Genomic DNA, 14,670 nt, shown 5'->3' on the forward strand with positions numbered 1-14,670 from the left:
CAGGACAAAATTTTCATTTTTCCTCTGAAATTAAAAAAAAAATCTAAAGAAGATAATAATTTTTTATTCCATACTTTCTCTTTTTTTTTTTTTGTTGAGATTGTAAAATTCTTAACATGTAAAAAAATTTTTGAATCAAATTAAAAAATCAAATAACAAAAAATTAGATTCTAAAAATATAATTTTGGATAAAAAATCCCAATCAAATGTCCCATAAAAGAAAATATATTAATATTTGAATTACATTTTGCTTAGTACGACTCACATGATTAGAAGAATTTCCCATAAGCTGAAAAGAGAGACATTTATTTGAATTACTTTATAATAGTTTAAGTTTAGGTTTCATTTTCCTTCGAAAAACTCATTATGATTCGAGGAATTGGGCGGTCCCAGGACCGAGGTACTCCCACAAGTGTCTAATTAGCATAAACTTCAAAGTGTTCAAGAAAATTTTACCCTTTTTGTTCAAACAAAAGAAATCAATGCCACTGGTGAAAATTTTGATTTACTATTGATTTTTGTTTTTCTGTTATCATACCTCAGATTGTTAAGTTTTTAAGTTGTACTGAATTCAGGGTCCACGAGATCAATGGAAAAAATTATAGTGGATATTAAGTTCAGTGCCGTAGCGAAAAGCAGCTTGCCCTATGTTAAGTTGGGACCCTGAAACACGTTGTTGTTTGATGTGTTCAAAAAGTTGCTCAACTTTTTGGTGGCGAAGGTGTTGAAAGGAGGCGACAATTTCAGGAATAGTGCGGTCGGAGAAGGTTTGCTCGTGTGTTTGGAGGACTTGTTTGGCGGTTTCAGCGGAGGATACGATGATGGCGGTGACAAAACCAAGGCGGAGAGTCATAAGAGGGCCATAACCCAAACGATCATAGGGAGCCAATTAGAGGGAAGCTACGGGCGGAGGAACCGTGGAGGAAGAGGAAGAGAAGGGAGATGCAAAACAAAATGATGTAGAGTTCCATTTTTGTTTCTGCTTCAGAACTGCGTTTGTTTAAGGGTACTTTAAGAAAAATGACAGTCTGTATAACACCAACTTTTTGGTATTTGGTGTATCAAATGCGATAGCATATGAAAATGGACATATTGTTAGTTTGTCGTCTACACATGATTGGCAATTGAATTTGGATCAAGTATGTTCATGTGATTTCATATTAAAATGGAGTTTTTTTTTTTTCTTATTAGTGTCAATAGATTTTAGATTATGTAACAAATTTCAATTTTATTAAATCTGTTCATGTAATTTTATAACCAAATCGAATTTCTCCATTGTCATCAATTCATTTTAGATTCAATATTTTCATATTTAAATCAAGTTTTTTCTATTATCAATGGATTTTACGTTCTAATCATTATTATTTATTAAATTAATCTAAAACATGAAGAACATACATTTCCAAAACCCAAACGATTTAAATTCATCAACCCAGTAGAGATTTAAACGAGGTTAGACTCCTGGATTTACCATTGGCCTTCTCCCAAACTACAGCCTCGTAATCCTTATCGTCAGTGGATTCCACAACAAGCTTATAGTTTATCCCCGAAACCACCTGCATCTCGCCCTTCACCACGCTCTTTAACTTCAAACTCGCCTTCGACTGCTGGTTGTACTCCGACACAGCGAACTCCGCAACGTCCCTCACGTGGGGGTCATTTATGTTTTTTATCGGTTGCCATCCTCCGGCCAAAATCTCCCTCCGTGCAGCGGAAAAGACCAAGGGAAGGAATGTCACGGAAACCAAAAAGACAACGAAACATGAATTTTGCTTCATTTTTTAGATGTAACTGATGTTTTGATTTGGGTATCCGTCGCAGTGGCTGAGTTTGGGGCTGATTATTCAAATTTATAACTGTAAGGGGTAGGCTATTTTGATTGAAGACTGACTGCCCTTTACGGTGATGCCACTCTTAGGCGGCAAGAACCATTTGATTTTTTATGAAGGCCTGTAATACACGTGTCGGTGTTTTAGAGGTGTTGATATGGCAGATGGCGAGTTGAGGATATAAATGAAAAATTCCAACTTTTGGTATGTCATTAAGTGTTTTTTGCTTTGGTATTTAAGATTTTATCAAAAAGGAAACAAAATCTTAGAGTCTAATGTGTTTACAAGTTTGGTATAGCATTAATCAGTGAGCCTAGTTTACATTTTGATAGGTGTAAAATATAAAGGAATTTTATTATATTTATAATTTATTTATTTAATTAACTAATTTTAAAATATTATTTATGGTTATTTATTAAATTTAATTAAATGAATATAAATTAAAAATATTTATGAACTATTCATGAAATGTTTTATTCATTTTACATTTTTTATGTAAACAAATAGAATATAAATAAAAGTTACTATATTTGTTATCTATTTATTTAATTAACAAATTATGAAATATTATTTTGTTAGTGTCTTATTCGTTTAAATAACAAAATTTGAAATATATAATCAAATAAATTTTGTTTATTGTTGATTTAAAATTGTTAAATTTAATTTTTAATATTGAATAATTATATATTTTGATATTTGAGATTTTTATAATGGAATTTTAATCATTAAATTAAAAGTTTAGTACCCTACTAATAATTATAAAATTATTGACTATAATTTTTTATATAAAAGAGATTAATATAAAAAAATTTATTGTTTTGATGAATAAAACCGAAAAGATTTTCACTCAAAAATATTGTTATGGGGGCATTTTAGAATGTGGATCTTGGATCCATGGGCACATTAAATGGGCCGTAGCCTACTCAACGGATCTCTATAAAACCCAAGTGAATTAGAGGTGGAAGGTAGCGTTTCAAGTTCGCGAGATTTACGAAGAAAAAAGCCCTAGTATAAAACCCTAACTTTCCCCCTAACAAGTTTTCTTGGTTTGGTTCTGTTCGAAGGCCCAGCTGGAAGGAATGACTCCCTCAACGGAACCGCTAGTCCCGGAGAGCATGAGAAATTAGGCGTTCAAGATCAAGAAAAAGAACAAGAACAAATTAGCTAAATTAGAAGACCAAAGCGAAGAGAATGTGAAGCAGAAGAACCGAGAAACCGAAGAAATTGAGCTCGAAGAGAGCTAGAAAGACAAGAAAAAGCCCAAGAAGGAGAAGGAAAACAACGGAGAACGTGAATTCTGGGAACGGAATCACGAGGAAAGCGCGAAAATCAGACAAAAAAGAAAGAAAATGGAGAGTTTAACAAAAATTGAAAGGAAAGAAAAACAACAAGATTCAGTGTGGGAAGGAGAAGGCGGTAGTGAGTAGACAAAAAGCTGAATAAGCGAAATATGCGCCGTTGAAATCATTTGCTAACTCTAAGTTACCAGAAAATGTTTTGGATTGCTGCAAGGATTGTAATAGCCCATCTCCTGTTCAGGCGTGACGGTCGTGATTTTGTTGGAACTGCAAAAACTGGGTCAGGTACTTTGATTTTTTGTACTAGTATAGATTGTAACTTGTTAAATGATTAAGGTAATTTTCTGTTTTTCTGTTTTTTTTTTTTCTTTTTGGAATTGTCGGGTTATGCTGAGGGTTTTTTTTTTTTGTTTAATTGTGATATTGGCTTTTGTGATCAGGCAAGACATTGGCATTTGGGGTACGGCAATGATGTATTGAGCAAGCCAAATAGTAAATCCTCAAAGCGGAAGAAACCGCTTTGCCTTTTACTTTCCCCTGCCTGAACAAGTATGCATCCGTTTGGCTTGATGTTGCATTTAGTATGCGGAGAAATTTCATTTTCGGATATGTGACAAGTGCATAATAACTAATATCTACTAATACTTTTTTTTTTTTTTAAGAGTTTAACCAGTCTTTTGGCTTCAACTTCTGGTGGCAGATATTTAACATCTGGAAAATCATGTGATGTCAAATCTGTCTGTTTGTATGGAGGAACCGCTAAAGGACCTCAGGTTTCTTCTTTGAAGTCTAGTGTTGTAAGCTATTCTATCTCCTTTCTCTAATCTATTGTTTTAATGCGGGCTGTATTTATTTAGTATTTTTTATTAATATGTTCTTTTTAATGTATGCCATCCCTTTTTTTTCTTTCCTTCTTTTGGTTCAAATGTTCTTGGAACCGGTTAGGTAGTGAATTGCTTAAACAATTGTTGTTGTAATTCTTTGGTTTTATTCTTCCATATATGTTTTCTTTCAAAAGGATTGATATGTTCGAATATGGGTGTTTAATCTTTAGCCATGTTGCAATGTGACTCAGCTAGTGAACTATTTTGAATATGGGTGGAAATGAAAGATTTTGTATAGTTGTCTGGTTGAATGTTAAACACTTGGAGCTTTCTGGTATCATGATTTCAATCGATTATGTAAAAGGTGTGGCTTGCAATTAGATGCTTTATTCTGCTTGTTAAATTAAATTTATTCATTTTGCTTCTTTCGATTAAATTTATGCTGCTTGCACATTTTAGGGATGGTGTTTCTACATTTTCTGTGTACTAAATTTTCTTATATTGGCCTAATACAAAATGGATTTCCCTCTAAACTTATGATATAGTCGTTGGAACACCTGGTCGTTTGAAGGATTTGATAAATATGAGGTGTGTCAGTTAAGGAGGTATCTTTTGTGGTAAGTGAATGCTCCTTTGAGGTCATTACTATCGTGCATTGCACTTTATCTAGCAATTATTCAGTGGTTTGTGTGTCAAATTTATTTATTATTCCATAATTGGCCATTAAATGCTGTTTCAGGCATAATTGAATGTGTAAAATAATCAAGACAACCAGTTCAATTTCTTTGCTATAGTTGCTATTCTGTTTCCATTGCCTCCATTTAGAGCTTTTTGGTGATACTTGGTAAATATTTTATATAACTCTTTTCTTAAGTAGATGGAGTATGTAAGCACTAAGGAAAAAAGGTGAATTAATATTTTGTAGGTCCTAGATGAATCTGATCAAATGCTTGACGTGGGATTTGAAGAGGATGTTCGCGTTATATTGGGAAAGACATGTTCTGGTATGTGTCTTCATTGATACATTGAAATTTTAAAACTCCTATACAGTGCTAAGCTTAAAGATTTTACTGATGCTTTAGTTTAAAGGTTTGATAATGACTCTTGAGTAAATGCTATTAACTATTGATAACATCAGGTTCAATTAAGCTAAGAAAAATTGTTCTGCATATTGGTAGAATAATGCATGAGCAGTTAAGTTGGAGAATCTCGTATCTCTTTTAAACCTATGGAGCTCATTAGATGGTAATGTTTAGTGCTACATGGCGTGCAGCAGTTCATCGATTAGCTGAGGAGTACATGGACCCTAATCCTATTAAGGTACATATCTTCATGCATTATGACATTTTCATAGTTTCCTATTTACTTGGGAAAGTAATCAATTTGTTTTCAGGTTGTCATAGGCTCAGAAGATTTAGCTGCCAACCATGATGTTATGCAGATAGTTGAGGTCTGTTTTCACTTAACGAACTTAAACTATCTTTCATGTTAATTTATTTTGTACAGATATACACTTGCTTTTATTAGTAGTTTTTGTTTTCGTCTGTAGGGTTTGGATGACTGCTCACGTTATGAGCATTTGATTGCTTTGCTAAAGAAATACTATGAATCTAAGGGGCATTTGTTACTACATCTGTTGAATTGTACACATTTTTCATTTTGATCCTTCCAGTTGGAGATTGCTTTGATAAGAATATGAAGTTATTTTCCTTTAGGCTTTGATAATTTTGTATGAAAGACTATTTTGGTCTACAAATAGATTAAACTAAAAGTAAACAAATCAAATACCAAAGATAGAAAAAAAGGGGAAGCCAAGAAAATATACAAGCAAACATAAATTTTCCTTAAAGTTGCATTACATTAGTCATCCACGAAATCCTTATGATTTCTAGTAGATTATGAATATTGTTTTTATCAAATAGGATATTTTCCTAGTAGTTGGCATTAACCTTTTAGGGATAATAAGCCAGCTGTCATCAGCCTAAAACTCTATTTTGGAGCTATACTGTTACAGTGTTACTCAAGTTACTTTAACTTGACTAGAGCTCCTGTATCAATCTGTTATTTTATTATCTTTATTTACTTATTTTTATTTCTAGTGATTTTACACCCCATTGGTACAGAGGTTTGCTTTTCAATCAGGATTAGAGTAATGGTATCTGTCTTATACCAGGCAGAAGCTGATCGTATTGAAAATATGCTTCAGAGAAGGTAAACTTCACCACTCTTGTCTCATACTTATTTAAAATCAATAAGTTTGAAATTTCCATTCATCCGCTAAATAAAAAGGGTAGCATTCTGGTGGTTGTTGAACTTTGATGCTATTATAGGTCTCCACTTAGTCTTTTTGACTTTAAATTAAGCACCTGAACTCTTTAAAATCTGCAATAACGCCAATCAATTTAATTTGATGATGTCAGTCCAACATGTCCTTGGTGTGGTCACGTGACATTCATGTAACTGTGAGTCATGAAATTGAATAAATTATCAAAAATTGCTTGATGTTTCAAGTTGGTTGGTTTTAAAAGTTCAAAATCAGCCTTGGATACGCAATAGCATCAGAATTTAAGTACTGTTGGTTGGTTTAATCTTGCTAAAGAATCGGTGGTAGCAATTTTAGTTTTATTTCAACTTCTTGCTTTTGTTTATTCATTTTATTTTATTTTTCTAGTTGTTGGAATGTTGTTTCTATGCATGGTTGCAACAAGCAAAGCACAAAATGAACCCACTAAGGCACTATCATTATTCAAGAAGGGAACTTGTCCTTTGATAGTATACTCTTGCAAATTGTTTTGTTTCATTTTAAATTAATGTATAACTTTCTACCGAAAACTCAATGTTGGCAACATCAGTGGGATCTCTAGATTCACATTACTACTGTTTATCATGTGTTACTATGGTCCAACCAGAAAAAAAGGAAAAACACAGCTGGGTTTCACGTCAAGTTTACCCGGTGTTACTTCTATGTTATGTTGGTTTTGACTGTAGGCATTTGTAAAGCTTGATTGGTAAGATTTGATTTCTTTCTTTGGGCACTTATACTAACTTGATTAATTTAAATAAAGAACATTTTGAAATTCTCCAGGTGTTTTGGTTTAGCTGTTTAACATTTTGATACTTTTTGAAACCTTCCGTTTCAGGTAGCCACAGATGTTGCTGCTCGAGGATTGGATATTCCAGATGTTGAAGTAGTGATCAATTATAGTTTTCCTCTCACTACAGTGGATTATGTACATCAGATAGGGAGGACTGGAAGAGCCGGTAAGAAGGGCGTTACTCACACATTCTTCACACAGCAGAATAAGGAAAACAGAATACAATTTGTTCCATGTTCTCAACTCCATGTAACATTCTCAAACAATTTGTTATGATAAATGATATTGCTGAATGGAACATAGTCAATTTTATCCCTTTTCAAGTAGTGTCAAGCTTATGGCAGGGACTTGCTGGAGAGCTGGTAAATGTTCTCAAAGAAGCTGGGCAGATGGTACCACCTGCACCGTTGAAATTTGGAACCCATGTGAAGAAGAAGGTTTGTATTTCTACCTTTCTATATTTCTCTCCAACTTTTTTCTGCATGCATCTTCAGATATGTTCACATTCAAGTTTGTGGTTGATGATGTAGCTCATGTCTTCTTCAATGAGTAATGACTAGAGTATCTTGAACTTTGGACTAGTTGCACAAGTTTGGTCATCTTATTGCCTGTCTTAAAACAGGAGTCCAAACTATATGGGGCTCACGTCAAGGAAATCGCTGCTGATGCTCCAAAGGCTAAAAAAAATGACATTTGACAACTCAAGACGACAAAAACTGATGCACGGGAGCCCGTGGTGCCAAAATTCATGGTGGCCTGCAGTAAAATGTGTAGGTTGGTTATAGAAACTGGAACACTATTTATTCTATAATTTTCCACCATATATATATATATATTTGAACCCTTTTTTTTTTATTATTTTGCTGTAAACTAAACATCATTCTGCTGATAATATGAAAAGGGTTAAACCTCGATTGCTTTTTTTTTTTTTTTTGAATGGCCATCTGGTTATAAGCAATGGTTTAATAACCGAAATTGGAGGTTGAATTTAGTATTATATATTTTCAAACATTTTCAAAATAAAAATTAGGAAATATATTGAAAAAAACAAAAAGGAAGGTTTCTTGGAAATCCAAGAATCAGCCAAATTTAATACTCGCATAGTCAAAGAATTCAGTTGAAGCATTAGGCCAACATTATTTATTCTATAATAAGTTTTGAAAACCAGAAATGGCATAGCAAAGAAATTGCTAACTTGCACAATAACTTTCAGCAAATACTTTTTGGGAAAGCAAAAGGCTTTGAATTTGCATATTAAAGTTCAAATTCATAGTGACAAAACAAAACTTGATTGTTAAATGTGCAAAATCTACTTCTCGTCTTAGTCAAGCTAATCTAATCTAAACTGTTCATGGTCAAGACAATTTCAAGAATTATAGGCTGCTGGATATGCTAATGGATGGGCCGTTTTCACTTTTGCATAATTTAACAAAATGATGCTTTCATGCTTTTGGTTGCCTTGTTCTGCAGTCTATATATTCAAATGCTGATAGAGTTACTTTGAATAGTATGAGAGTTAATTACTTAGAATATTATCTGACATAATAACATAATGTTGAATGTTAACACAAATCAACTTTCGGATAAGCTATTTTAATTAACTGGTAAAACACTTGAGGAAGTTTTTAGTTAATTATTGATAGTTAATCTGCATGAAGGCTACGCCATGTCATCCATCCAAACTCTTTTACTGATTCTTGATGAGCTAACTCAATATAGGCGTCCATTCCATTACAATTTTAAAAATTTAAGGTCACTCTTAATTGATAAAAAATGTCATATTTCCTCAAATGCCTAGTCATTACCTAGCTGGTAATTCATTTCTTAGAAAGTGCAAAAAGAATCGTTTAGATAGTGATAATGCATGTGAACCAAGCAGTAGTATTTTTTTTTTTTTTTGTTTAACAAACCAAGCAAAAGCATTCATCACTTCATGATAACTTTTCTGACAGGTTAAGAGGAAATTTTCCTGGTAATTCAATACTAAAGACCACATAGGAATGACAAAGAAATTTAACTTTGTAATTAGTGGGCATTCAAAAGTACTCTTACTGCCCAAGTAAAGAATATTTTCTTACCCAACAATCATCAGCAGTGACATTATCTGAAGTAGACGGGAAAGAATGCAATGTGTATTCAAAACATCATATGCCTTGGGGACTTGGTCAAAGCCTCAAAAAGTTTTCTTTACAATGCAATGTTGGAGGCACAAGTCAGCTGCAAGAAAGTAAAGGAGAAAACGGGGAAGAGTCCAATGACTTTTGTACTCTAGGAAGTGGAGAGAAAATGGCAGAGAGTGCAGTGCACTTTTTACTGCAAAAGCTTGCACCTTTCTTTGAAAAGGAGATGCAGCTGTTGAGAGGGGGTCGGGAAGAAGTTGCATGTGTAAGGGGAGAACTGGAGCGCATGAAGGCCTTTTTGAAGGTTGCAGATGCATTTGAGGAGATTGATCAGGAGGTGAAGGTATGGGTTAAGCAAATAAGAGAGGTTGCTCATGACATGGAGGACATTCTCGACGAATACATGCTTCTCCTTACACATAATCATGGAGAGGGGCTCTCTGGTTTTCTTCACAAGATGTCTTGCTGTGTTAGGAACATGAAAGCTCGTTATCGAATTGCTTTGGACATACAAGGCATCAACTCAAGAATAAGAGACATTTGTGATGGACACCGTAGACTTCGTCAGAAATTCTGTGCTGATGAAGGGTCAAGCTCCAATGGTGTAGGTAATACATGGCAGGACCGCCGATGGGATGCCCTTCTTTTGGATAAAACTGATGTAGTTGGCATCGATGAGAGCAAAAAGAAGCTTATCGGATGGCTGGTCGGTGGTGGCACAGACCGCAAAGTTATTTCACTCTCAGGGATGGGAGGATTGGGAAAAACGACCTTGGCAAAGCAAGTCTATGACGATGCAGAAGTGAAGAAACATTTTCCTCTACATGCTTGGACCACGGTTTCCCAACCTTTCAAGTTGGAGGGTCTCCTTAAAGAAATGGTTCAACAACTCTCCAGAGTAATTAGTAAACCAGTCCCTGAAGGAGTGGACAGCATGAGCAGCTATCAGCTGAAAACTATAATTAAAAACTGGCTACAGAAAAGAAGCTACCTAATTATTTTGGATGATGTATGGCGCATTAACGAGTGGGATGCTATCAAAATTGCCTTGCCTGCTAACGATTGTGGCAGTCGAGTGATGCTTACCACACGAAATGCTGATTTAGCCTTTTCCTCTCGAATAGAATCTGAAGGTGAGGTGTACAATTTGGAGCCTTTGCCTTCTGAAGAGTCCTGGACGTTGTTCTGTAGGAAGACTTTCCGTGGAAACTATTGTCCTCCCCATTTAGAGGAAATCTGTAAACAAATCTTGAAGAAGTGTGAGGGATTGCCCCTTGCTATTGTTGCTATCAGTGGTGTTTTGGCTACAAAAAACAAGCAAAGAATAGATGAATGGGAAATGGTTGGTCGTAGTCTTGGTGCTGAAATTGATGGCAATGATAAGCTTATGAATTTGAAGAAAGTACTGTCACTCAGTTTCAATGATTTGCCATACTATCTAAAATCATGTTTCTTGTACTTGAGCATCTTTCCTGAGGATCATCTGATTGATCTTATGAAACTGATACGATTGTGGACAGCAGAGGGGTTTGTTGAATTGAAACAAGGAAAGACACAAGAAGAAGTAGCAGAGGGTTTCTTTAATGAGCTCCTAAGCAGAAGCTTGATACAAGTAGCAGGGACAACCAGTGATGGAAGGGTGAAGTCATGTCGCATTCATGACCTTCTGCGAGAGATCATCATATTGAAGTCCAGAGAACAGAACTTTGCTGTCATAGCAAAAGAACAAAATGCAATGTGGCCTGACAAAGCTCGACGTCTTTCAATTCACAATACATTGCAAAATGTACTGCAAAACAGGTGTGTTTCTCAACTGCGTTCTCTGTTCATGTTTGGGGTCGAAGAAGATCCATCCTTGCATAAACTGTTTCCTGAAGGCTTTAGGCTACTTGCGGTGCTTGATTTGCAGGCTACTCCTCTAACAAAGTTTCCCGTTGACATTGTAAACCTGTATTTTTTGAAGTATTTGAGCTTAAGGGAAACCAAGGTAACAGTTGCTCCCAGGTTTATAGGGAAGCTTCAGAACCTTGAGACCTTAGATCTTAAACATGCCTATGTTACTGAATTGCCGGTAGAGGTCCTACAGCTCCAACGCCTCCGCCATCTTTTAGTCTACCGATATGAGTTTGAGTCTTATGATTACTTCCACTCAAAATATGGCTTTAAAGCTCTGGAGAAAATAGGAGTGTTGCAATCCCTTCAAAAGCTGTGCTTAATAGAGGTAGACCAGGGAAATGTCATATTGGCAGAATTGGGGAGGCTCACTCAGTTGAGGAGACTAGGCATTACAAAGTTGAGGAAGGAAGATGGGAAGAAATTGTGCTCATCTATTGAAAAGCTGACATGTCTTCGTGCTTTATCTATTATATCCATAGAAGAAGATGAGACCATCGATGTTCAACACCTCATTTCCCCTCCACCATTGCTTCAGCGGCTGTACTTGAGAGGCAGATTGGAGACCATGCCGCATTGGATCCGTTATCTTCATAGCCTAGTGAAAGTATATCTAAAATGGAGCCGCTTAGTGGAAGATCCACTAGTTTCTCTTCAAAATCTTCCGAACCTTGTTCATCTTGAATTAGTACAGGTTTATGATGGAGACACACTCTGCTTCGAGGCTGGAGGATTTAAAAGGCTGAAGCGTCTTTGCCTTGATAACTTTGACGAACTCAAAGGGATGCAGATACAGGTGGGGGCAATGCCTTGTCTAGAAAAGCTAAGCATTCAGCGATGTAAATCCATGGAGAAGGTACCGCTAGGTATTGAACATCTGACAAAGCTGAATGTGCTTGAATTCTTTGCCATGCCTCATGAATTAATCAGGACACTCCGCCTGGATAACTACGGTGAAGATTACTGGAGAGTTGCTCACATCCCTGAAGTTTATTCTACTTACTGGAGAGATGGAGCTTAGGAGGTCTATTCCTTGGAGAGTTTCAGTGAAGGAGAGAGCTCTCCTCAGCCCAACACTGTCATAAGTAGCCAGGATCTTCATGCACGTTGGAAATGATCTCTCTGTACATACCTACAAATACTGAATAATTTTCATTGTATATTTGTAAATAATTGTAAAAATAGTCACTTGAGCTTGTTGTAAATAATTGTAAAAATAATTTTCATTTGAGCTTGTTGTAAAAATAGTTTCTTTGTGTAAAAATAAAACGAAAAGACTTGTAAGGATTCTAGATGTGCTTGTCTATAAATAGCAAGTAATATTTAACTTTGATTTTGTAATAAGAAATTCAAATATTTTGATAGTTTGCACTTACTACATCAAGTTAGTTAGTGGTCTTTTCTTGCATTGTAAAATTAGATTTCTTGCCAAAATGGAAAATACCTGTTTGGATCAGACAATTCCAAATTCGACATCGTCAGTAACGAAGTTACCAACCCAGATTCTTATTTTCATGATGTAAATTTCTGTCCCTTTTGGTTCGCTCAATTTTCATTGAATTTGACTTGATTTGACATTTCTGGGCTTATTTTTTATTCCTTCATGACAATGAGAGGCAGTAGAACGCAGACAACCCAAAGCCTAAACATATCCTCTTTTGCAAAAGTTATTGGATTTTTTATGTTTTGTACTATTGGCCCAATATATGGACTGCCCTGAAAACGTTAAGGCGAAGCCAGAGGACTAAGCGTTACTCTGACCTTTTTAGGCCCATAGATCCATGGGATGGGATCGCCGCTAATGATTTGGTATTCTGAAATTGCCCAAAAGCCTTTGCTGTAAAAATGAAATGCCTAAATATTGAAGTTATCTCTGATCTTAATTTATTGCCAACTCAACAATTTTACTATTTATTTGAGTGTCAAATCAACAAATAATTGCTTGGTTTCTAACAACGGCTTCTTGTCCGAAATTTTACTTATCAAAATCCAAAATCTTAACAACTTGTTTCTTTATTATGGTAATTAATAAATATAATTTGATAAATCGTATGGAAAATGACACACCAAGGGGATTTTCATGATGGGAAGGGAAACCAGCGGGGAAGCAAATATAGGAAAACGAATATGAAGTGAAATTTCATGAAATGATTGATTCTCACTATCTCAATATAAAATTTTTGTTTATTGGGATGAAAAAAGATCAAACAACTTGAAAAAGTCAAGTCCACGAGCTTAATTCATTTATTTCATTTTAGTAATATAGTATCAAATCAAATGTGAACACGGTACCTATGTTCAAATAAGTGTCACACCATAAGCGGGTGCATCAGGCGTGTCAAGCGCACAGGTTTGAGCAGCAGAGGCAGAGGCTCACACACCAAAAGCATTGGCGGGGGTTTGCTCATCAGGCCTTGGAGAAGAGGTCAAACCGCCCGCACAGCATGCAAGCCAACCCGCACAGACAAGGTCAGACTTGCAAGACGCCCGCACCACATCAGGAAAGTTCTAAGAGAACAAATGCGCAACTAGATCTTCTAAAAGTGTACAGGATCAACAAAAGCCTTCAGTAAAATCTGGTTGAACCTAAAAATCAAAAAGTAGAATCCTGTATTAATATAATTGGTGTAATCCTTGTGTGATTGTAATTCTTTGATTCTAGAGATTTAGCCATAAGTGTAGTTGGGGGTTTCAATTATAAATAGAGGGTTGTCCCATCCTCCTTTGTATAGCATCTCACACTTTATTTCAGTAAAATATAGAAGCATATTCTAGCTATTTTCTCTTGTTTTCTAGTTTTTCATACTTGCGCATTTTGTCATTCCTATTATTTTAGTGCTCGCATGTTTGTGTTTTAGGCTGACTTAAGCTAGAAGGAGGTGATTCCAAGCCTAAGACCGCACGAATTCTAAGTCTAAGATTGAAGCCCGTGACAATTGATATCAGAGCAGTTTTAGTTTTGCTTGTTTGTCTGTGTGCAGGTTAGATAACAGTCGAGGAAATGGCATCCTAGAGCGATGTTGCAAGCTAACAACCTGAGGCCTAAGAGTAAGGCCACTGAAGGGGCAAGAAGGCCAGTTTGAGAGACATCTGATCTACCATAGATAGGAAGCTATCCAAGGTAGAAGTGACCATGGATGACATGAAAGAAAAGCTTGATGATATGGAGACTCATGTTAAAACACTATACTCTATGGAGAAAGAGCTCAAAGGTGAGTTACAAGCTGCCCTCAATCAAGGCCTGGATGTGATCACCTAAAGGAACGAAACCTCGGAGGCCCAAGTGGAGACCATGCGCAATGGCATGGAGGCCATGTGCAAGGAGATAGAAGAGCTTAAAAGCGAGCTCGCTGCGTGTAAGACTGCCATTAGAAATGGCATGTTCACTGAAGCGTCTAAGACCCGTGTGGAGATCCTCAAGCTCAAAGAGTTCAAAGGGATTAGGGCAGCCAAAGAAGTAGACAACTACTTTTGGGGCATAGAGCAGTACTTTCGGGCCACGAGCATTCAAGACAAGGCTACCAAGGTAAGCACCGCATTAATGTATCTTACTGATGTTACTTTGTTATGGTAGAGGTGCAGGTGTGATGATGTGAAGTACGGAAGCACCA

At 35.9% G+C, this 14,670-nt stretch overlaps 2 protein-coding genes and 1 pseudogene across 15 annotated transcripts; 2 read left to right on the forward strand and 1 right to left on the reverse strand.

Moving 5' to 3' along the window:
- Positions 1-189: 189 nt before the first annotated feature.
- LOC111290975 (cysteine proteinase inhibitor 5 pseudogene) lies at positions 190-1,914 on the reverse strand (annotated as a pseudogene).
- Positions 1,915-2,789: 875 nt separating this feature from the next.
- On the forward strand, positions 2,790-7,968 carry LOC111289429 (DEAD-box ATP-dependent RNA helicase 5-like). 14 transcript variants are annotated; one of them, XM_089767431.1, is made up of 11 exons: positions 2,790-3,412; positions 3,568-3,676; positions 3,828-3,924; positions 4,497-4,568; positions 4,691-4,795; positions 4,877-4,955; positions 5,225-5,271; positions 5,345-5,401; positions 7,092-7,295; positions 7,374-7,483; positions 7,669-7,968. In XM_089767431.1, the coding sequence occupies exons 6-10, from the start codon at positions 4,898-4,900 to the stop codon at positions 7,410-7,412; spliced, it is 405 nt and encodes a 134-aa protein (XP_089623557.1). In that variant the 5' UTR covers positions 2,790-3,412; positions 3,568-3,676; positions 3,828-3,924; positions 4,497-4,568; positions 4,691-4,795; positions 4,877-4,897; the 3' UTR covers positions 7,413-7,483; positions 7,669-7,968. The 14 variants fall into 14 exon arrangements, with proteins under 14 accessions (XP_089623557.1, XP_089623561.1, XP_089623567.1 ...); XM_089767435.1 differs by having other exon boundaries at positions 5,228-5,271; XM_089767439.1 differs by having other exon boundaries at positions 2,791-3,412; positions 5,090-5,271.
- Positions 7,969-8,028: 60 nt separating this feature from the next.
- Positions 8,029-14,230, forward strand: LOC111289428 (disease resistance protein RPM1-like). The gene has a single exon (XM_089767424.1). The coding sequence runs from the start codon at positions 9,195-9,197 to the stop codon at positions 12,078-12,080; it is 2,886 nt and encodes a 961-aa protein (XP_089623550.1). The 5' UTR covers positions 8,029-9,194; the 3' UTR covers positions 12,081-14,230.
- The last annotated feature ends 440 nt before the right edge of the window (positions 14,231-14,670 follow it).

This window comes from Durio zibethinus, chromosome 11, assembly GCF_047325235.1.
Source record: "Durio zibethinus cultivar Kanyao isolate XHJ-2024 chromosome 11, ASM4732523v1, whole genome shotgun sequence".
Taxonomy (NCBI): Eukaryota; Viridiplantae; Streptophyta; class Magnoliopsida; order Malvales; family Malvaceae; genus Durio; species Durio zibethinus.